This window comes from Pyrus communis, chromosome 9, assembly GCF_041283825.1.
Source record: "Pyrus communis isolate YQ-2024b chromosome 9, ASM4128382v1, whole genome shotgun sequence".
NCBI classification, from domain to species: Eukaryota; Viridiplantae; Streptophyta; class Magnoliopsida; order Rosales; family Rosaceae; genus Pyrus; species Pyrus communis.
This window is the reverse complement of record NC_142573.1, coordinates 27,728,300-27,752,307: the sequence shown is the minus strand read 5'-3', so window position 1 is coordinate 27,752,307 and position 24,008 is coordinate 27,728,300. Positions and strand designations below refer to the sequence as shown.

The 24,008-nt window shown below is 36.9% G+C and overlaps 1 protein-coding gene and 2 pseudogenes across 1 annotated transcript; all 3 read right to left on the bottom strand.

The window, feature by feature from the left end:
* Positions 1–1,593: 1,593 nt before the first annotated feature.
* Positions 1,594–4,317, bottom strand: LOC137739061 (geraniol 8-hydroxylase-like). The gene is made up of 3 exons (XM_068478540.2): positions 3,795–4,317; positions 2,670–3,125; positions 1,594–2,496 (listed from the first exon to the last, which is right to left on the bottom strand). Exons 1-3 carry the CDS (start codon positions 4,260–4,262, stop codon positions 1,882–1,884), a joined length of 1,539 nt encoding a protein of 512 aa, XP_068334641.2. The 5' UTR covers positions 4,263–4,317; the 3' UTR covers positions 1,594–1,881.
* A 504-nt stretch (positions 4,318–4,821) lies between these two features.
* Positions 4,822–5,432, bottom strand: LOC137740779 (lipid phosphate phosphatase 2 pseudogene; annotated as a pseudogene).
* Positions 5,433–10,616: 5,184 nt separating this feature from the next.
* On the bottom strand, positions 10,617–23,186 carry LOC137740778 (iridoid oxidase-like; annotated as a pseudogene).
* Between the last annotated feature and the right edge of the window lie 822 nt (positions 23,187–24,008).

Sequence of the window (24,008 nt, the reverse complement as noted above, 5' to 3'; positions counted from 1 at the left end):
GCCCGTTTGAATTAGGTTTTGTTAGAGATTAAGATTTAGTTTATTATAAATAGAATGCCTGTTATTTACTTAGAACAAGCTGTCAAGATGTAGTTGTTCAATTATAGCCGTCTCGGCAGTCTCGTTTAATCAATAATATTCATAGTATATTTCGTTTGTTAGTCGCCTTGGCTCCACATGGTATCCCATATTGACTGTATCTCTAAGAAAAAAAGAGTTTAAATATCCTAACTCTACTTCATCAAACATTGAGGCCGTTTGTGATAAAACCTCGCACTTGACGGACTGTGCACTTGATAATTCATTACCAAGTTGAGAACAATATCGATGTTGTTGGAAGTAGGCATTTGGCCCATCTCTCTGATAATTATATAATTTTACATGGTATCAGAGCTAGGGAGTGGGTCGTATTGCCACGTGATGAGTGGGTTTCATTGGCCTCGTGCAATGATGGTGGGTCCCTTGGCCTTACGTGTAGGGTGAATCTCCTTTGGCCTTGTGTGATGATGGTGGGTCCCTTGGCCCCGTGTGTATGGGTAAGTCCCCTTTGCTTTGAGTGGTTGCCGATGTGTGGATCTCCCACGTGTGACCCACTAATTGGGTTTCATGTGAGGGAACGTGTTGAAATATCCTATGTCGCTCTTTTATGAGAAAATAAGAGTTTAAATATCTTAACCCCACTCAAACTAATACTGAGGCCTTTTGTGATAAAGCCCTATACTTGACGGATCGTGCAGATGGTGATTAATAAGTTGGGGACAGTATCGGTGTTGTTGGAAGTGGGTGTTGCCGTCTCTATGATAATTCTACGTATGCAAAAACCGACGACGATATAGCTGCAAGAAGTAGTACTGCAATGTTGGTAATGCAGAGAGGGAAGGTTGAAGGTGCTGCTGCTGAAATTGAAGTAAAATGCAGGTAATTCATGGTCTTATTTCTCTATCTCCTCTGATTCTTCTCCTCTCTGAGTATATGTATATAATTGTTTATCGTTTTCTCCTTGAAAATCGTAACGGGGAAAGGAAAAAAACAAACCAAACATCACATGTACGTGCTTACATTTTTGTTTGACAGTTTTTCTCCGTTGTCTTTATCTGGTGCATGCGTTTCGAAGGTTTAAGCCCTAATTAAGTAAATTAAGGAATCTTTTAAACACAATCGTTATGCTCAGTGATAACATTATCTAAGTATATCCTAGTATAAGAGAATCACAAACTCAACTACTTCGTGTTTTGCTACGAATTGACAATTTACACTAACAAACTAACAATATATACGACACATGAAGACACTTTGACCAAAGACGATTAACTGTGAACATATTTTTAACAATCAAGGACACAGTCTATTGCTTGAGGTTGAGGGATATAAACTGAACCCTATAGATGTTATATTTGCATTGCAGATAGTGTTGCCCCGATCACCAAACCATGTTTGGTTAACATTCACTTTTATTTTTCAATGAAAAGATGGAGAGATTAGAAGGTTATTTCTTATAACACTTGTACAGGATTTTAGAGGGAAGTAAGTGAGTAAAAACTCTAAAGCTTGTCCTCTATTTATAGAGGTTTAATTGCCCCATTCTGAAGAGGTTAAACAACCCTTCAAAATCGTCACCCTTTGTTAAGAGGCATCACTTTCAGAAGGACATATCTAGTCACTTGAATTTAACTTCTTTTTCATTTTTAAAAAAGAAGGACAACCGATGGCAAGTCACGGTTATTCACCCATTTCTAACCCCGAAGAGGCTATGGGGAATTTCACCCTGCCTTGGAACTCGTCAAATCCCTTGTTTATTTTGAAATTTTTTTTCTAACATTATACGTCCAACAACATTTATTTAATTTGACAGGCTAATGATACAACACTAGCTTTCACAGATTACAGGTAAACAGAAGTTGACAGTCTAGGTTTGGGAATGGCGATGATACTCTTGGCCTTTTGAATTGTAATCCCAACAAATTCTTCCATATTGTCCACGACTTCAGGAGGGCATTCCCACTCAAAGGCATGGAGAAATGCTGCCAAGTAAAATTGCACCGTGCGATGAGCAAGTGGCCATCCTACACAGATCCTTTTCCCACACCCAAATGGCAGTAGATTGAAGTCTTGGCCTTTCACATCAATCTTCAAACCAATAAACCTTTCTGGTTTGAATTTGCAAGGCTCTTCCCAAATGCTTGGATCTCTAGCCATCCCCCAAATGTTCACCACCGCAACGCAATCCTTAGGAAAATGATACCCAGAAACCTCACAAGCCTTGTATGAGCGACGAGTAATGAGTGGGACTGCTGGGTGGAGTCGGAAAACTTCTTTCACTACTGCTTGAAGGTAAGGCAAATTCGCAATGTCGCTTTCTTCAACAAACCTGTCCTTTCCAACAACTTGGTCCAATTCCAGAACTATTTTCTTGTGTACATCAGGGTTTTTCAGGATCTCTGCCATTCCCCACTCGACAGTGCTTGTGCTTGTCTCCGTGCTTGCAATGAACATGTCCTGCAAAATCAAAATCAAGACAATTCTTAATTTCTTAAAATGAATCTATTTCAAGTAGGTTTGATTTTTACACAATCAGTAGTCCCAAAAGCCTAACAGCCACCGGAGTCAAAAGCTAAAACTGTTTTAAACAATGGACCAACAATGTATATCAAGCTTATATATTGACTTACCGAAAGCAAGCTTTTGATCATGTTTCTAGAAAGCGTTCTCAGGTCATCATCTTTATCACTTCTATAGTTCAACAATGCATCTAACATGTCCCCTTTCTCCTTCTTAGTAGTATTGTTGATTCCAATTTCCCTCTCTTTCAACCTCTCGTCGATAAGTTTCTCATACAAAGCATCATATTTCCAAAAGATCGCCAACGTTCTCCGTTTGAGCCCTTGAGGATCAAAAGGCTTGAATAATGGGAAGAAATCAGCAACATTGCCCGTGCCAAGAAGTTTTATTAATTCTCTTAATGATTCTTTCATTTCTCTCCCTTCCATTGTTGTGTACTCAAAAAGGCTCTTACTGCATGTAAGGTTGCTTGTAATGTTGGCTACGGTGATGAAAACCCACTCTCCAATGTTCACCGGATTCTTTGACGAAGAAGCTGAGTAGAGTTGCTTCAGTAATCCATGGACCTACAAACAATTGAAAGAATAAACCATATTTAGAGTATCAATATCAATATAAAAATGAAAATCTTTTTTCCAATATTTGAAAATTTCTTTCTCCGATATTTAAGAACATATCCTCAATATATAGGAGAGGACTTTATTATAAGAATGAACTGAACTCACAATCTCATTACGTGGTGTCACTAATACACTCATGTATTTCACCACTATTAATTATAGCACATAAATTAGTATCAAAACCAGGCAATGAAACTGCCTAAATAAAAAATTTCTTGCCAACAGCGTTCAATGTAAAGAACAGTTCTTTTCATAAGTGGTTTTACTGGAAGCACATCAAAAATGTTAATGCTTGCCTTAATTTTTTCTGCTAAATATAGTCAAAAGTACTTTTGGTCTTCTGAAAATATTCTTAGTTATTTCAAAAGCACTTCTTAAAACTCTCAATAGCTCGATCTAGAGACCAAAAAAAAAAAAAAAAAAAACCCAGTCTAGTAAGTGTGTATCTCTTATCAAATCTACAGATACTACTGCAATTACTTCATGGACTTATTGATCAAATCAAGATATGCCGAGATGCTTGAATGATTTCAAATGTGATCTTACAAATTATTTCAATTATGTAATCTAACATGATCCATCGGCAAAAGTTAAAACGGACGGAAATTAACGAACCTTTTGCTTGCGAAGTGGTGTAAAATTGTCAAGGGCTCTAGTAGAGAAGACATTTTCATTCAATATTCTTCTGAGCACTCTCCATCGTGTACCCATCGGAGAATATACAAGGGAGGTGGCATCATATGACATGACTAGGGAGGTCTCGTTGGCGACATGATTGGAGAAAACAGCCTCCTGTTCCTTGAGGATAATGCGTGCCATTTCCGGCGAAGCTGCCACAATGACCGGCTTTGGACCCAATTTCAGGCTAAAGAGCGGGCCATGAATTTTGGATAACTTAAACAAGTGTTCATGCATTTGGCTGCTGCTCAGTTGAAGAAGGTTTCCGAGTATCGGCCATCCAACAGGTCCTGGCGGGGAGTTCTTCCAATTCTCATATTTGCCGCCGTGGACAAGACGAGTGATGAAAAAATATGCAGCAACTGATAACAATGCAATGATCATGCAGAGAGGGAAGGCTTCCATTTTTGCTACGTTTTTTTTCTTTCTCTCTAGGTCCTCTTGTTGCAATCAAACTCTCAAAAAGAGAGAACAAAACAAACAAACTATGCATCTTTCTTTGGACAGTTGTCCGATGCATGCTGTTTTTCTCTGATACATGACACGCTTTCTGGTAGAAATTGTGGTGGTGATGACAAGTTTACAATATGCATGCAATAAAGTGATTTCGGATAAAAAAAAGAAGACAAAAAGAGCGTTTGTTCCACCATACTATATCGGACTGAATTAGTTTAAAAGTTTAAATTGGATCAGCTTAGATTAGCTTAAGTTGGACTAAATTAGTAAAGTATAATTGGTGTAGTGTTGGACTCAAGAGTCGGATAACGAAAAACCATATCACATTCATCATTACCAACAAGACCAACAAAGCAATTCATAACAAAAATCATACTATTTTTTTTTTAAATTTATAAAATTTTCATTGAATAAAGAATGATGTTAGGAGCTACACATACGATATGAAGTCATCAAATGAAGTACTCCATCGCGTATACAAAAAATATATATACCTTCTGCATGATTTTTATTTGACATACAAACTCAAACTCAGGATCTTCTCCCTTCTTCCAGTAACTGGTGGACTTGTGGACTCGAATCTGGAATCTTAATATCTGTTCTTCGCATACGAGAGAGCTTAACCTCGTGGCCGGAGATAAGAACACGCCAACATTCTTCTCTGCACCCAGCATGTGGAAATACACTTGAGGTGCCCACCCATCCCGCTGGTTTAGGAGAGGGAAGGACTGCAATTAACAAGTCGAAGCTATGACAATTCCTATAAGACCTCCAGCGAAGACGTCCTGCCAATGATCTAGTAATCATCCACACGAGAGATTCCCAATAGAGCAGCACATAGAAATGGAAGGAATACAATGCAGAGCTTTGCGAAGGTCTGTGACCAAACACTTTGATCTTCCAAGACAAATGCCATGCAAGAAAACCAAGACCTGCAAGTAAAACTAAAGTATTACACTAGGAAAGTTTTTATGTCCTTCCTTTACAATCTTCTTCTCTCCAGTGCAGATAGCATTGTTAGTATCAGGATTGTATATATCTATTCCATCAGGGAAAAACCACCACAAGAGTTAAGAGAGCAGAATAGAAGAGGCCCAATATGGCATGTTGCAAATCATGAGAAAAAATTTAAACATACATTATTTGATTTACATCAAGTTTGACAGCAAATTCTCTGCACAATTGTAAAAGAAACATAAGCAAATTACCAAAACCGATATGAAAGAGGGTCAGATATTGCTTAAAAGCCCTTCCAATCTTCCTTATGGAACATATAGGTAATAACTAAATGTGAATTCATTAGTCAAGAAGCACCTTAGAGGACATTAAACATATAAATATTCTTCTTAATCTGAAAAAATTCACCATATTAGTATTTTAGGTTTTTATCACAAATGGTCTCTGAAATTGACTATCACCATCAAGATGGTCCTTGAAATTTAAAATCAATCAATGTAGTTCTTGAAAATAGGTGTTGCAAATCAATGTAATTATTCCGTCACAATTATGTTAAAAATTCTGTTAAGTGCTGATGTGGCACATAAATGGGTCCCATAAATCCTTTTTTCTCACAAGTGTTCCTTGAAATTGACCCGAGACATCAAAATGATCACTGAAATTGAAAATCGATCAATGTAGTCTCGCAAGTAAGTGCCCCAAAACAATGTAGTCCTTCCGTCACAATTCTATCAAAAATTCTGTTATGTGCTGATGTGACACATAAATAGATCATACAAGTCTAATTAAATTAAAAAAAATTACAAATAGATATAATAATTTAATAGTTAATAAAAAGTTGTGAAACCAAAAACCCAGTCTTGCAATCAACTTTTTTAATTAATTATTAAACCCACATAGCACATAACAAATTTTTTTACAGAATTATGGTGGAATGATCATATTGATGTGCGACACCTATTTTGAAGGACTACATTCATTGATTTTTAATTTTAAGGACCATTTTGATGCAGCGGGTCAATTTCAGGGACCATCTTGGTGGTGTGAGTCAATTTCAGGGACCATGTGTGATAAAAACCCGTAAATCTTATGGGGCTCATTTATGTGCCACATCAGCATTTAACGGAATTTTTAATAGAATTGTGACGAAATGACCACATTGATTTGTGACACCTATTTTCAAGGACTACATTGATTGATTTTCAATTTCAGGGACCATCTTGATGGTGAGAGTAAATTTCAAGGACCATTTGTAATAAAAACCCTAGGGTTCATATTCCCTAAGTAATTTAGAACCCACTATGCCTGAACTAAGTCAGTGCGTAATTGAAAACAAGGAGCACGAGTGAGCTGCATGTGTGTTTCCAAAGCCAGGAATATGAGCATATTGAATATATAGCCTCCCATATATAATATTTAGGAAAACAAACGAAAAGAGCTTGAAAACTTTGAGTTTTAACGATAAAGACAAAATAAAGGGTAAAGTGAATAGTACCATGATTGATTTTTTAGTGTAAAATGTGGTTTTTCGGTAAAATGAACAGTACCGCGGGATTTTAGTTAAACCTCCCTATATATTTTGATGTAAGTATCAAATTTACACGCATATCTCATATTCAATACACATGATTGATAGTTTTCACCACAATAACACCATTAAATTCTTAAATTTTTTTAAAAAAATTCTCTTAGTATAGTTTTCTTGTAGGCTTCAGGGTTAGGAACAGAGTGTCCATATATGAGGAAAGGAAAGTGGATACAAGAGCGGATACAAAACAAGAATTAAAGTACGACAATATCAAATGAAGCCTTGGCTTAGTTACCTTCTAAATGTCATTTCTACGATGAAGTCATAAAATCCTCATTGGTGTTTACAAATTCACATCGTTTTTGGTAATTACTTTTTCTTATAGTTGTGCTGTTGTTTCACTCACTTCATTAACCAGCACAAAGAATTTGCTATTAAGAACTGGCATCCACTGAAAAATTATTAAGAATTTTCTATACCATTCAACTGTTGTGAATGGATGTTTAATTGAAGGAACCAAACCAGCACAAAAAATTCTATGGATTCGGCACAAGTGGTAGCAGGATCCTATCATCTCCACAAATTTATCTCCAGATTAAGTTAATTTAGTAAGTTGATAGGATTCCGCTGACTCTTTATTTTTCATCAAGGCTCTAAAATCATTTTTCTCCTACTTTATGTTGATGATATTGCTGTCACTGGCACTGACTCTTGCTACTCCAAAGTTTCATTGATGCCCTTGGTCGTGGATTTGACATTAAAGCTCTTAGCCCCGTGCACTATTTTTTGGGCTTACATGTTCTCTCCCATGGTGGTTCTTTGCACATAAATCAGTTGAAGTATGCTCATGATTTGTCACAAAGACACAATCTCCTTCACTGCAAACCGGCATCGACCCCCTTGGCTGCCAAAGTCCTTCTTTCACGGTTAGCCGGTTCCTTGCTTTCTTCTCCTACTGAATTCTACGAGATTGTTGGCTGTCTCTAATATCTGACTTTAACTTGTCCAGACATCAGCTACGCTGTAAGTACTGTTGCCCAATTTATGAGTTCACCTTGGGTTCCTCATCTTGTTGTAGCCAAGCATATTCTTAGGTATGTCTAAGGTGTTAGTGTTTCTGTTTTCTTAGATTTTCAATGGTTATATGAAAAATGGAGAAGAAGAAAGAGGTTTTATGAATGTTTTCTTCTCTGCCATGAAATGTAGCAGAGGAATATATTTCTCTTACTCTAATCCAATCACACTTACATCGTGCAATAGACATGACTGTTAGAGAGAGTGCCCTACATCACAAAATGATCTCAACCATACATTGAGCTATTTACTAAGATCATTACACATGGCATTATATGCCTTACATCTTTTGACCTCACACTTGGCAGTAATATACTTAAGTGAATACACAAATAAGCTCATCTTATTTCACTAATACTAATCAGCTATAGATTTATAATTCAACAAAAGGCACTCTTAATCACGACCTTGTCTTCTGTACTCAAACTCATTCTGCCCGCCTTTGTGCCTATGTCGATGCGGATTAAGCTGGTTGTCCGAATACTCGCCGTTCCACCAGTGGTTATCTTATATATTTGGGTTCAAATCTCATGTCTTGGTGCTAAAAAAAGCAACCTATTATTGCAAGGTCTAGTGCTTAATTCGAATATCGCTTTTTAGCTCACTCATGTGCTGAGACTACATGGTTGTCTTATCTGTTTTATGAGCTTGGAGTCCCACTCCACTTTTGGTGTTTCTTTACTGTGATAATCTTAGTGCTACATACATGGCCGCCAATCGGTCTTATGTGCTCGTACTCGCCATATTGAGCTTGACTATCACTTTGTTCATGAAAAAGTAGCATTAGGCAGTCACCATGTCTGTTTCGTTCCCTCTATTTACCAACCAACTGATGTACTCACCAAGCCTTTTCATCAGCCGCGTCATCACTTACTTTGCTCCAAACTTGTCCACCCAAGGCTGTCCAGTTTTCCAGGGGGTTTGTGTTAGTGGAATCCTATCATTTCCACAAATCTCTAGATTAATGTGGTTGTTGATCATTGGATTATTACTTAAGCGTTAATTAACGTACTTATTTCTTATTGGTGATACATCATTTGGTTTAATATTTTGGTATTCGAAACATTACACATGAATTAATTGTAATTACTCCACAATTCTCTAGAATAAGTTAAATTTAGTAAATTGTATAGGGAAATGAATCAATTGTAATTAATTGATTCATCAAATGTAACTCTGAAATGAATCAATATCCACAACTGAAGTTGAGTACATTAGTGCTTTAGAAGCCACTGCACATGCAACATGGTTAAAGTTTATTCTGGAAGACTTAGGTGAGTTTCAGACATAAGCAACTCCTCTGCATTGTGATAATACATCTGCACTAGCAATCACCAGGAATCCCATCTTTCACCAGAAAATCAAACACATTAACATGTGATATCACTTCATCAAAGAAGCATTGCAGCAAGGGACAATTGATTTAAAGTAATATCCAACCAAGGAGCAATTGGCAGACATTTTTACCAAGGCTTTGGCAAAGGGTCAGTTCAACAAGCTCAGAGAGATATTTGGAGTGAAATTAGTTCATCAATTAAAGGGGAGTGTTGAATTATAATTGAATGAATTGATTCTGGTTCAATACCTTGGCTTATATGCAAAGTAGTAGAAAATCTGTCATGTTTAAGTAGTTAAATAGAACTGCAAATGTCTAAACATAGTAGGCTGATTAGGTAGATGGCTAGGATGGCACGATATAAAGAGATTCTCTCTCTCTCTCTCTCTCTCTCTCTCTATGTAACCGTTGGAGAACAAAGCCAGTGATTGGCTCATTCACACAAATGTATTCGGTGGGAAAGATTGAATGAAATAGTTAAGTCATAGCCTCTGTAACTTTTATGAAATTCTCTCTTCATTCTCTGCTGCTTCTCTTTCATTTTTGTCACTCTTTTTCTTGATTCTGTGTACCTCAATCTCTTTAAAACACACACCATTCCATTTTCAATATATTCTTCAATATTCTTCTGAGCACTCTCCAAACTGTACCCATCGGAGAAAATGTAATGGAGGTGGCTTCATATGACACGACTAAGGAGGTCTCGGTTGCGATATTATTGGAGAAAATAGGCTCTTGTTGCTTAAGGATAACGCGTGCCATTTTGGGCGTAGTTGCCATAATGACTGGCTTTGAAACGATTTTCAGGCTAAAGAGTGGGCCACGGATTTTGGATAGCTTAAACAAGAATTCAATTCATTTATGCCGCTGTTTCTGAGTTGAGGAAGGTTGCCGAGTATCCGCCATCCAACGGGCCCTGGAGTTTTTTCTAACTTTCATTTTTGCAACCACGGACCAGACGAGAGATGAAAAAATATGCAGCAACTAGTAATTAACAAAGCAATGATCATGCAGAGAGGGAAGGCTTCCATTTTTGCTACTTTTTTTTTTCTCTCTCTAGGTATTTTCTCCTCTCTTATTGCAATCAAACTCTCAGAAGGGAGAGGAAAAAAAAAAAAAAAACTAGTGCTTCCCATGACCAAACTCTGCTTGGTTTTAATTCTAAATACATCATCCATTCTAACCAAAGATGAATCTGAACCAAATTATTATAGCTAACCAATTGTGAAGCCTAGCCAGCCCACTCCCCACCTTCATGTAGATAATATCATGTGATTTAAAAAAAAAAAAAAAAAGTACGCCATCTATTCTCTAAATTAGAGTAACATTCACTACAAAATCGCTATAACATCTGTTGATTAACAGTTGTTACATTGATCTTATTTCCAACACTAGGTATCACAGAACATTACAGGTAAACAGAAGTTGAGAGTCTAGGTTTGGGGACGGCGATGATACTCTTGGCTTTTTGAATTGTAGTCCCAACAAATTCTTCCATATTGTCCACGACTCTTGGAGGGCATTCCCACTCAAAGGCATGGAGAAATGCTGCCAAGTAAAAGTGCACCGTGAGATGAGCAAGCGGCCATCCTACACAGATCCTTTTCCCACACCCAAATGGCAGTAGATTGAAGTCTTGGCCTTTCACATCAAACTTCGAACCAATAAACCTTTCGGGTTTAAATTTGCAAGGTTCTTCCTAAATGCTTGGATCTCTACCAATCCCCCAAATGTTCACCACTGCAACCCAATCCTTAGGAATACGATACCCAGCAACCTCACAAGCCTCGTTTGGGCGACGACCAATGAGTGGGGCTGCTGGGTGGAGTCGGAAAACTTCTTTCACTGCTCTTGAAGGTAAGGCAAATTCGCAATGTCGCCTTCTTCAACAAACATGTCCTTTCCAACAACTTGGTCCAGCTCCAGAACTATTTTCTTATGTACACCAGGATTTCTGAGGATCTCTGCCATTCCCCACTCGACAATGCTTGTAGTTGTATCCGTGCTTGCAATGAACATGCATGTCCTGCAAAATCAAAATCAAGACCAATTCTTAATTTCTTAAAATGAATCGATTTCAAATTGGTTTGATTTGTTACACAATCACTAGTTCCAAAAGCCTAACAGCCACCGGACCCAAAAGCTAAAACTGTTAAAAACAATGGACCAGCAATGTATATCAAGCTCATGTATTGACTTACGGAAATCAAGCTTTTGATCATGTTTCTAGAAAGGGTTCTCAGATCATCATCTTTATCACTTCTATAGTTCAATAATGCATCTAACATGTCCCCTTTCTCCTTCTTAGTAGTATTGTTGATTCCGATTTCCCTCTCTTGCAACCTCTCGTCGATAAGTTTCTCATACAAAGCATCATATTTCTGAAAGATCGCCAATGTACCACCCCCACCCCAGCCCCCAACGATTGAGCTTGGTTTAGGTTAGGAAACGTGGAATGTTTGGAACCAAACTCAAACTTTTAATTGTCATATTACATTTTTTTCCATTCACCCAAAAAACTGAGTGGGGGCGGATGCCTCCCCTGGGCCTTTTGTAGCTCCGTCTGTGAACACTCTCCATCGTGTACCCATGGGAGAATATACAAGAGAGGTGTCATCATATGACATGACTTGGGTGATCTTGTTGGCGATATGACTGGAGAAAATAGCCTCCCGTTCCTTGAGGATAAGGCGTGCCATTTCTGGCGAAGTTGGCACAATGACCGATTTTGGACCCAATTTCAGGCTAAAGAGCGGGCCATGAATTTTGGATGGCTTAAACAAGTGTTCATGTATTTTGCTGCTGCTCAATTGAAGAAGGTTGCCGAGTATCGGCCATCCAACAGGTCCTGGAGGTGAGTTTTTCCAATTCTCATATTTGCCGCCGTGGACGAGATGGGTGATGAAAAATATGCAGCAACTGATAACAAAGCAATGATCAAGCAGAGAGGGAAGGGTTCCATTTTTGCTATACGTTTTTTTCGTTCTCTCTAGGTCCTCTTATTGCAATCAACTCCCAAAAAGGAAAGAAAACAAAACAAAAACAAACAAACGAAGCATCTTTCTTTGTGCAGTTGTTCGATGCATGCTCTCTTTCTCTGATGCGTGTAACGCCTTCAGGTAGAAATTGTGCTGGTGATGACAAGTTTACAGTATGCACGCAATAAAGTGATTTTGGATAAACAAGGCAAATAGGGTGTAGAAGCCTACACCTAGGAGGACTTACATGGTTCACCTCCACGTGACCTCCTGATTTTTTTAATTTATTACTAGCATTTGCCTACACATTTATGTGTATGAACACATTTTTTTAGAAAATGAGAAGGAGAGAGGGAGAGAGAGAGAGAACGTTGGGGGAGTGGGGAGGTTTTTGTTTTTGGTTTTTATTTTTTAATTTTTAATTTTAAATATTAGAGATATTTTAATTTTTAACATCACCTGTGAGGTTTCAATAAAAAAACAGTAAAATTTGGACATGTGAAATTACATTATTGGACCTGTGAAATTATATTTGTCACTCTCGTTGACAAAGAGGGTTTCATTAATTAATAAAGATTAGCAAAGGTCACACACTTCATGTGTGAGAAATATTACTTTTATTTTTATTTTTCTCAAATATTGTTTTAATTTTTATTAATTTTTTTTTTGGTAGGAGTTATGTAGGCATTGTCACATCCCGGCCCGGGGCGGATCACTTCCCGGGCCCGCTTCACCACCGTAGCACGATATTGTCCGCTTTGGGCTTACCATTCCCTCACGGTTTTGTTTTTGGGAACTCACGAGCAACTTCACAGTGGGTCACCCATCATGGGATTGCTCTAGCCCCTTTCTCGCTTAACTTCGGAGTTCCTACGGAACCCGAAGCCAGTGAGCTCCCAAAAGGCCTCGTGCTAGGTAAGGATGGAAATATACATTTAAGGATCACTCCCCTGGGCGATGTGGGATGTCACAGGCATAGACAAAAAAAGGTGTTGATAGTTATGGAGAGTGAAAGAGAAAGAGAGAGAGAGAGTTTAGAGGGTTATGATACGGTGACATGATTGTGAGGTTTAGAAAGAAAAAAAAAGTTGTTTGCTTTAAATTACTTTAATGCCCCTCTTTTGTTTATTTTCTCCCATTTTTTATGTATTAAAGGTTATAATTATAATTTCATTAGTTTTTTTTTTTGTTGACAAAGTTAGTTCTATTATTATGTAGTTTAGATTATTTTATACATTTATCGGCCTTTTGGCTATGATCAAGTTTTATTTAGATTATTAAGGGGTGGGAAAGTGGAAAAATTCGAAATTGTTACATTAATTAAGGGATGATGAGTTTTAAACTTGGGATGTATGGGTTGACCTCCCGGTTAAATAATGCATTGTCATTTGTAAGTTTTTAGCCACGTGGACAATGCATTATTAAATTGAAATGTCATAATGACGGTGAATGCGTTCCATGTTAGAGGGGATAGAGGAAGTGATATATGTGAATTTTGTTCACAAAAGAACCTGGCCAGATACAGCCTCAACATCCTGGATCAAAGGAATAATCTTGACGACATACACTTAACCTCAACCCCAAATTCAAATAGAATCTCAAGCCCACACAAATTGATATAATTAATAAACCTTAGAAGTGAGAGAAGGAATAATTAAGCACGGGTGTAGGCATAGACATTGCACTCATGAGCTCTCTGACGTTGCCTCTTGCTATTTGAAAACACTAAAACATCAAGCTGATCGATGTTAAAGAATAGTGCATTGCTAAATTTTTCCATCTTTAATAGTTAGCATCACGATTGAGTGATATTTCTCGCAATTAGTAATTTCATGTTGTGAACCACTAGAGGGCCACATGTTCCCTTGTTCCTGGCTTCCCTTCCCCGTAACTCTCTTCCCTTAGCTCTCTCATATCTCCTCCCTGTCTCACTTTGCAAATGCAAAGGATATCACATACACCACCATCATCGTCCCAGATGAGTCTCAATCACATACCACCATCACCACTCATTCTTCATTCCTTCTCGAGTTTAAGATCCTTAAATAGAGTGCTAGGCTCCAATTGAGACCTAGGCACCATGGAAGCCGGCGAGTTCCACCATCTCTGATTAGGTGAGCCTCATAGTCACTTTTCTCTGTCTCAAATTGATGTTTGGTGCGATTGCTAAGTCTGTATACTCATTTTGGTGAAGGATTAGCATGAAATCAACTTAGGGTAACAAACCCATTTTCCAGCGAGGAATGCCGCGGGTTGCAGACCATTTTTTGACCAACTCCGACCACGTGATGGGTATAATATTTAATATTCTTCCTTGTTCCTTGGGCTTCAATTTGATATATTGAATTACTAGTTTTAGATGAGATTTGGGGATGAACGGAGCTCTCCAAGCTCTAACTTTCTTCTTTGTGGAGATCGGCCAATCCATGGCCTGAAACCAAGTCAACCCGACCCGCAACCTAGAACCGAATCCAAAACCTTGTTCTGACTTGACCTGGATCCAGATGGAATACTCCGTTATATTCTTAGGAATATTCCTAGAATATTCCTTGTGTTGATTTTTACGAAATTTGCATGGGACCCCACTTAGGGTATTTCATTCGTTCCTCTTGGTAACAAATAGCTATTTGTTCATTGATACTCCAGACCTCATTCTGAGTATTGTAACTCACCTTAAGTTGCTCATATTCATTGGACAAAGAGTAAAAAGCTATATGAACAAGGAAATGATCATTGATTCCAATGTCCATTGCACTCAATTTGTTGGCCATGATAACCAATTTCAACAAATGCTCTTGAACACTGCTAGAACCATCATGTTTAGTGTTTATTAATGCTGACAAATAAACCCCTGTAGTCTCAGCTTTGTTTGACCTTTTAAACTTTTCTTCAACCTTGTCCATGTAACTCTTGGCCAAATCACAGCTAGGATTCCTTCTTCTGATATGTTAATCCATGGAATTTTGCATGATGAGTAGGGACATTTGGTTTGCCCTATCCCACTTTGCAAAATATTCCCTCTCTTGTGCAGTTCTTTCATCTGTTAATGCAGAAGGTTGAGGAGCCTTGAATGTTATGTTGAACTCCAACATTCCATGATTCATTTTGATTTGTTGCTTCCATGTTTTGAAGTTGTTGCTTCAACTTCTCACATTTACCGAACTCATCATATTGAAACCTACCATAATTTGAAAAGAATTTGGAAAATGTCATAAATACATGACCAAGAATGAATACTAAACTTCTTGTCATACTTAAATTATGGTTTCAGTCACACCTATAATTTGGGCAAGAAACTGTCCATACATAATAATGTATTCCAAAATTTTTGCTAGCCAAGTCATAGGACACTAAAACCATTTATATAACATTACCTCTGGGTAAGTTGGAGTACAAATATAGCCTGTGTTCCATCACTCTCAATACAATGATCACATAAATGAACCCAACATAGTCACTTCTTTGGAAGTATATTACTTGTTAATATTTGTAAACCACTACCAAAATGATCATTATGGGGTTCTGAAAGATTACATTTAGTCCTACACTTTTGGTGTTATACTAAAGTTATTCCATAATCCATTAGTCTGCCTTAAGCGCTAGATCAATTACAGTTATTCCATAATCCATTAATGTACTCCTTGCAAATTTAGACATCAGTAAAATAGCATAAGAGAAATAATGATGATAGCATCATATATTTCAAATAATTGCCTAGAAAACTTGATATTGAGTGGCAGCAATTATAAGAACAGCAAGATACGTAAGATATGTAAAGAGAATAATTATGCTATCAAAATTTGAGAATATCGTATGAATAAATGTGCAAACAAAAAATCACAAAGCCAATGGAATTCAACATCATTTCGCACCGCGGAACATTATAATCAACTATCATATGTATAAGGTTTAATTGGTGTGGCTCTGATACGTACCACATGTTGGCCATATTATAGATTGAACACAACTGAAACCTAAATGATGTTAAAGACAATAATGCATGAACTATTACATACTGCATTTATTACAGTAAATATCCATGCTTAAGGTTACCATAGTTAATTAAGTATACTCACTAGGTGTAGAAGACGTTAAAGCCATGCTAATACTTGTCTTCTCCTCTCTTGGTTACAGATTTGATCAAAGAACACTCAATGGGAAGAGTTCCTTTCTAGAGAGGACCACACAGACCTGAGAAAAGAGACCAAAGTATATATATTAGTTGTAATTGATCCACCCATAACATTCATTCTCACCAAAGACAAATTCGAACCAAATTATTATGGTTAGATTATGAGCTTATTCCACTCCCCCACCCTTCATGTAGATAAGATCGCGTGATTTAAAAAAATAAAATAAAATAAAAACGTACACCATCCATTCTCTAAATTATAGTAGCATTCACTACACAAATGCTATAAAGAAGCAGCAAAGCGAGGCTTTGTGCTTGAACGGATACTTACTCCCATTTTCACCTTTCACCCCGGAACCCCTTTCACTAAAAAAATGCAATGATCTACGACCATCTTCTCTGAATCGAGAGGTATCAGATCGAACTAAGATAAGTCATGTATTATAATCTTGCTTGCTTCTGGCGAAGCTTCTAGCACTAGATAATAGGCATATCTGTTGAATAACAATTGTTATATTGATCTTATTATTTCCAACACTAGGTATCACAGAACATTACAGGTAAACAGAAGTTGAGAGTCTAGGTTTAGGGATGGTAATGACACTCTTGGCCTTTTCAATTGAAACCTCACAAGCCTCATATGAGCAAAGAGTAATGAGTGGGACTGATGGGTGGAGTCAGAAAACTTCTTTCACTGCTGCTTGAAGGTAAGGCAAATTCGCAATGTCGCTTTCTTCGATGAACCTGTCCTTTCCAACAACTTCATCCAATTCCATAATTATTTTCTTGTGTACATCAGGGTTTTTTAGGATCTCTGCCATTCCCCACTCGACAGTGCTTGTGCTTGTCTTCGTGCTTGCAATGAACATGTCCTGCAAAATCAAAATCAAGACAATTCTTAATTTCTCAAAATGAATCGATTTCAAATAGGTTTGATTTGTTAAACGATCACTAGTCCTAAAAGCCTAACAGCTACCGGACTCAAAATCTAAAACTAATTTAAACAATGGGCCAACAATATATATCAATTTTATACATTGACTTACCGAAAGTATTAAAGTTAATCCTTTTATTTATAATTTGAAATGTTTTGGATCTCTAATCTATTGCCACATGTATGGCATAGATCTTTTGTAAAAAGGCTAACCATTTGCCTTATTAGCTGTCCAATGTACTAGGACATTCAATGAATATCAAAAAAATCTCTCTTTGTGAAAAAAGCTCTCTGCCCTCTGTTTCCCCGTTTGCTCTTTGCCCTCTGTTTTCCCACAACAAGCTGCTGCTCGTATTTGTCATATGTTGCTTCATCTTTCTAGCCTGTGTTTAGTTTATTGAGATGAAAGATTGTTTGAATATCAACATGGTATCAGAGCTAATCTGATAAAAAAGTGGGGCCTTTTTTTATTCTCAAAAGGGGAAAAATTCTAAGTGAAACCCTAGAATAAAAAATTTCAAATTCATGGTTGGTTCAAGTATCAGTGGAGTGATTCGAACTCCTATCTTCAGTGGAGAGAATTATGACTTCTGGAGGACAAAGTTGAGAACAATTTTTGTATCTCATGATTTGTAGAGCTTGATTGAAGATGGCTATGTGGTAACTCTAAGTAATGTGGTTTTGATAGACTCTCAAACAAGGAAACTGAATTTAAACATCAAGAGAGATGCAAAAACAATTGGGGGTCATCCAAAGTGCTATCTCAGATGAAATATTTCCGAGAATTTTGAACGAGACAAATGCCAAATCAGCTTGGGATGTGTTGGAGACAGTTTACAGAGGCTCTACTAAGGTAAGGGCAGTCAAACTCCAATCTTTGAGAAGAGATTTTGAGTACAAAAGAATGAAAGATGATGAATTGTTAGATGATTACCTGAGTAGATTGTCTAAGATTATTAATCAAATGAAAAGTTATGGTGAAACCTTGTCTGATGAGAGAATAGTTCAGAAGTATCTAATTAACTTGCCAAGAAAGTATGACAACATAGTTTCAATCATAGAGGAGACTAGGGATTTGTCAACTTTGAGTGTTGAAGAATTGATTGGTGCACTTAAGGGTTTTGCTCAGAGACTATCCAGGCATGACAATAATGATGTAGAAAATGTTTTCCAAACACTTACAGTGAATCCAAAAACTGAAGCTAGTTCAAGTTAAAGCAAAGCCAAGTCCAACAAGAATTGGAAAGGCAAAAACAAAGTGTGGGAAGGAAAGGGTAATTTGAAGAGAAGAAAAAGGTTGAGAAGAGTTTGTATGTTTTGAAATGCAAAATTTGTGACAAAGCTCATTCTGGTGAATGTTAGTTCAAGGGAAAAGTGAAATGCCACAAGTGTAGTAGATTCCGGCATATGCCAAAGGATTGTACCTACAAAGATAATCAGCTAGCTCACTACACCAAAGCAGAAGGTGAAGATACCAATATGTTTTATGTTGGTCATGATACAATTGTCCAAGGAAAAGCTAAAGTTTGGTTTGTGGACGGCAGCTATAGCAATCAAATGACGGTGAACAAGAACATTCTCCATAATATTGACACTACAAACCCAACCCGAGTGAAGATGGGAAATGGGCAGCTATTTGATACATTGGGAAGAGGTACTATTTTCGTGCATACGAAGAATGGAAAGATGTTCATCAAGGATGTCATGTTAGTACCTGATTTGAAGCAAAATTTGCTAAGTCTTGGACAACTCATTGAGCATGGCTACTACTTGTATTTTGGAGACAATACTTGCAAGATATATGATGGGAGGAATCGTGAACAACTCTTGGCTAAGATTGAGATGAGGAAGAGTAGAAGCTTTTCTCTTACAATTGAGTATGCAACTCAATCTATACTCAAGATGGAAGTGCAAGAAGATTCAAAGCTATGGCATAAAAGGCTTGGCCACTTGAATTTTCAAAGTCTCAAGAAGCTACAAGAAAAAGAAATGGTGCATGGGTTGCCGAGTATCCAAGAAAATGAAGAAATCTATGAAGGTTGTGCACTTGGGAAGCATTATAGAGATTCATTTCCACATGGTAAATCTAGGAGAGCAAAAACTCTATTGGAATTGATTCATACAGATGTTTGTAGACCCATGAAGACCTCTACTCAAGTGGGAAGCAAGTATTTCCTAATCTTCATGGATGATTATTCCAGAATGACTTGGGTATACTTTCTAAGACATAAATTAGAAGTATTCTCAATCTTCAAGAAGTTTCAAGCTATGGTTAAGTGACAATCTGGTTATCTAATCAAAGCTATTCGAAGTGTCAGAGTACACATGCACGGAATTTGATAAATTTTGTCAAGATATTGACTTGGAAAGGCAGCTTACTATCAGCTACACTCCATAACAAAATGGAGTAGCTAAGTGAAAAAACAGAACCATAGTCAAAATGGCTAAGGCAATGTTGCATGACAAGGGAATGCCTCAATATTTGTGGGGTGAGGCAGTTAATACAGTGGTCTACTTGATGAATAGGCATTCGATAGTGGCGGTTGAAGGCAAGACACCATTTAAGGCATGTAGTGGAACAAAACCTTCCGTGAATCACTTGAGAATGTTTGGGTCAATCTGCTTTGCTTATGTTCCGAAAGAACTAAGACAAAAACTTGATGAGTCAAGTGAAAGATGCATTTTCATAGGCTATCTTCACGCACAAAAGGGTATAGACTCTATAACTTAAAAAAGAAGAAAGTTGTGGTTTGTAAAGATGTTCCCTTTAGTGAGAAATCTTCGTGGGATTGGAATCAAGCAGCCATCCGAGAGGAATTTGCACTAATCAAAATTGAAGAAGAAAATTAGCCAAATGAAGAGGAAATTGAGCCGGAAATTCCAAAATTGTCACCTGAAAACAATCCTCAAGTTCACTCTCCCACACCTTCGAGTCCAAGTTCAACACTGGTTCAGTTAAGGAGCTTAAATGAAGTCTATGAAAGGTGCAATTTCTGTGTTGTAGAACCGAAAAACTTTGATGATATAGTGAAAAAAGATACATGGAAGGCTGCAATGCAAGAGGAGATTAATGTCATTGTGAAAAACAAGACATGGGAACTAGTGGACAAACCTTGTGACAACTCCGTCATTGGAGTGAAATGGATTTATAAGACTAAGCTTGATCAAGATGGTTCCATTCAAAGGAACAAAACTAGATTGGTAGCAAATGGTTATTCTCAAAAACTTGGGATTGACTTCCAAGAAACCTTTGCATCGGTAGCTAGGCATGAAACAATTAGAGGCCTTATTTCTGAAGCTGCTCATAAGGGGTGGTTTCTACACCAACTTGACGTCAAGTCTGCTTTCCTAAATGGGGTCCTAAAAGAAGAGGCATTCGTTGATCAACCTCAAGGATTTGTTCTTAATGGACAAGAGCACAAGGTGTACAAGCTTAATAAGACACTTTATGGCCTGAAACAAGCTCTGAGAGCATGGTATGGAGAGATCAACTCATATTTCAATGAAAGGGGATTTCAAAGAAGTGAGAATGAACATGCCATCTATGTCAAAACTGAAGGTATTTAAGATATCCTTATTGTTTCCTTATATGTTGATGATTTGGTTTATACTGGAAGTAGTGATAAAATGATCTTGAATTTCAAGAATGACATGATGAGGAAAAATGAGATGAGTGATCTAGGCATGTTGCATTATTTTTTGGAAATTAGTATCATTCAATCAAATGACGGTATCTTTATTACTCAAAAGAAATATGCAAAAACACTTCTAGAAAAATTCAAAATGGTTGGTTGCAAGCCTGTTGCAACACCTCTAGTTGTGAATGAAAAGTTTCCGAAAGATCGCCAATGTTCTCCTCTTGAGCCCTTGAGGATCAAAAGGCTTGAATAATGAGAAGAAATCAGCAACATTGCCCAAGCCGAGAGCTTTTACTAATTCTCTTAATGATTGTTTCATTTCTCTCCCTTCCTTTGTTGTGTATTCAAAAAGGCTCTTACTGCATGCAAGGTTACTTGTAATGTTGGCTATGGTGATGAAAACCCTCGGATTCTTTGCCGAAGAAGCTGAATAGAGCTGCTTCAGTAATCCATGGACCTATAAACAATTGAAAGAATAAACCATATTCAGATTTCTAATTTTCTGCGAGTATCAATATCAATATAAAAATGAAAATTTCTTTTTCAATATCTGAAAAAAAAAAATTCTCCGATATTTCATGTGTGTATTAAGTTTGACAATTTTCCCAAATACTTAAGCATATCCTCAATGTATAGGAGAGGATTTTATTATAAGAATGAACTAAACTCACAATCTAGTTAAGCGGTGTCACTAATATAGTCATATATTTCACTATTATTAATTATAGCACGTAGATTAGTATCAAAACGCAACAATGAAATTGCCCAAATAAAAAATTTCGTGCCAAAAGCGTTCAATGGTTTCTTAAAGAAGAATTCTTTTTGTAAGTGTTTTTACCGGAAGCACATAAAAATTTAAATGCTTGCCATTTTTTGAAGTATTTTAACTTTTTCTGCTAAATATAGTCAAAGTGCATTTGGTCTTCTGGAAGTGTTCTTAGGGCTCATTCAAAAGTGCTTTTAAAATAACTAAAAACGCTTTTAATGAAAATGTTTTTTAAACCAATTCTTCGTAAAAATTCAAGGGGATCCTAGAAAAGCACTAAAGTGCTTCTTCCAAAAAGCACTTAAAAGTGCTTTTGGAACCTAAAATTAAGGAAAAGTTAGGGTCCCATCCCTATTTTTCTTTCTCTTGATTTCCTTATTGCTTTTCAATTTTTGATCAAAGTCCTTAGATTTTAATAAATGTCATTAATTATTTCAATAATAAAATATTTTTTATTTCTAAATAATTCATTTAGTGTTCAAAACGTTATATTTGGTATATTTATATTTATGGCTAAATATTTTTATCATATATTTTTATTTTTACTTTGTACTCATTTTTAATTTGCAACCCTTTTTTTAAATTTGCAACCCCTTTATTAATTCTTTTCTGTGCCTATATTTTTAAACTTTATTTGTATTTGTATCCATATTTTGCAAAATGTACCCATGCTAATTATATATATATATATACACACACACATTAAATATGTTAATATTTATGTGGGTACATTATTGTTTTGCTATAATTTTTGTGAAGAACAATATTATGCCAAAATTGATTTTTAAGTATTTATTTATATTTAAAAAGTATTATTTGAATTTGTCTGAATTTCATAATTTGTGGGACATTAAATGCATGAGTTAAATTTCTTAAATGAGGCTAAGGACCTTAATCAAAATATAACAAATAAGGTTTTAGTCTTAGGGCTGAAACTAAAATGACCCTAAAATTAATTTCAACAAAAGCACTTTTAGTCATTTTAAAAGCACTTTCAAATGAGCTCTTAGTCATTTCAAAATCACTTGTCAACAGCCCCAATCATTTGAAATAGAATCGAAAAAAAAAAAAAACCAGTCTGGCATGTATGTACCTCTTATCAAATTAACAGATATTTTTATTAAATATTCTTCTGAACACTCTCCATCGTGTACCCATGGGAGAATATACAAGAGAGGTGTCATCATATGACACGACTTGGGCGATCTTGTTGGCGATATGACTGGAGAAAGCAGCCTCCTGTTCCTTGAGGATAAGGCGTGCCATTTCTGGCGAAGCTGCCACAATGACCGGCTTTGGACCCAATTTCAGGCTAAAGAGCGGGCCATGAATTTTGGATAGCTTAAACAAGTGTTCATGTATTTCGCTGCTGTTGAGTTGAAGAAGGTTGCCGAGTATCGGCCATCCAACAGGTCCTGGCGGGGAGTTTTTCCAATTCTCATATTTGCCGCGGTGGACGAGACGAGTGATGAAAAAATATTCAGCAACTGATAACAAAGCAATGATCATGCAAAGAGGGAAGGCTTCCATTTTTGCTACGTTTTTTTTTCTCTCACTAGGTCCTCTTATTGCAAAACAAACAAACAAACAAAGCATCTTTCTTTGTACAGTTGTCCGATGCATGCTATCTTTTGGTAGAAATTGTGGTGGTCATGACAAGTTTACAATATGCATGCAATTAAGTGCTTCTGGACACCTAGGAGGACTTGCGTGGTTCATCGCTACGTAACCTTCCGGTTTTTCTTTTTTTATTTTTTGATTTATTTTATTAAGCGGTGGGGGAGGAGGAGGATTCAAAACTGTTACATTAATTTAAGGGATGATGAGTTTTGAACTTGGGATGTAGGCGTTGACCTCCTGGTTCACTAATGCATTGTCATTTGTAAGTTTTTAGCCACATGATAATGTATTATTAAATTGAAAAATCATTATAACTGAAAACCCATTCCATATTAATTGCCCTTGGAAGGGTAGAGGGGATGGAGGAAGTGGTGAATTTGTTCACAAAGGAATCTCAAGCCCTCACAAATTGATATAATTTATAAACCTCACATGTGAGATTGGGCCTACTTTGTCCCCAAACTTCTATACTCGGATGAAGACTTGAGACGTTTACATCGGATGAGACATCGTCTTTTCCTTTGTTTAATAAGATGAGGTCCAAGAGGTCAACCCTACTTGACATAAACTTCAAACCCTAAGGTCATCTCAGTTTCTCGCCCCACCAAACTTACAAGCGCCAATGCAAACTCAATGGGTCAAATTGATGAGTCCTTGAGGATGTTTGATTCCACGTTCGACTAAGGACCTTGGTGAACTTTTTGGTTCAATTCTTTACAAGTTCAAGGCTCA

What these genes read in the sequence shown, in the direction of transcription:
- LOC137739061 (XM_068478540.2), bottom strand. Translation starts at nt 4,262, where the DNA reads ATGGAAGCCTTCCCTCTCTGCATGATCATTGCATTGTTATCAGTTGCT. An exon ending in CACCACTTCGCAAGCAAAAG is followed by an intron (nt 3,126 to 3,794) that starts GTTCGTTAATTT and finishes AATTGTTTGTAG; the next exon opens with GTCCATGGATTACTGAAGCA. An exon ending in TGATCAAAAGCTTGCTTTCG is followed by an intron (nt 2,497 to 2,669) that starts GTAAGTCAATAT and finishes TTGATTTTGCAG; the next exon opens with GACATGTTCATTGCAAGCAC.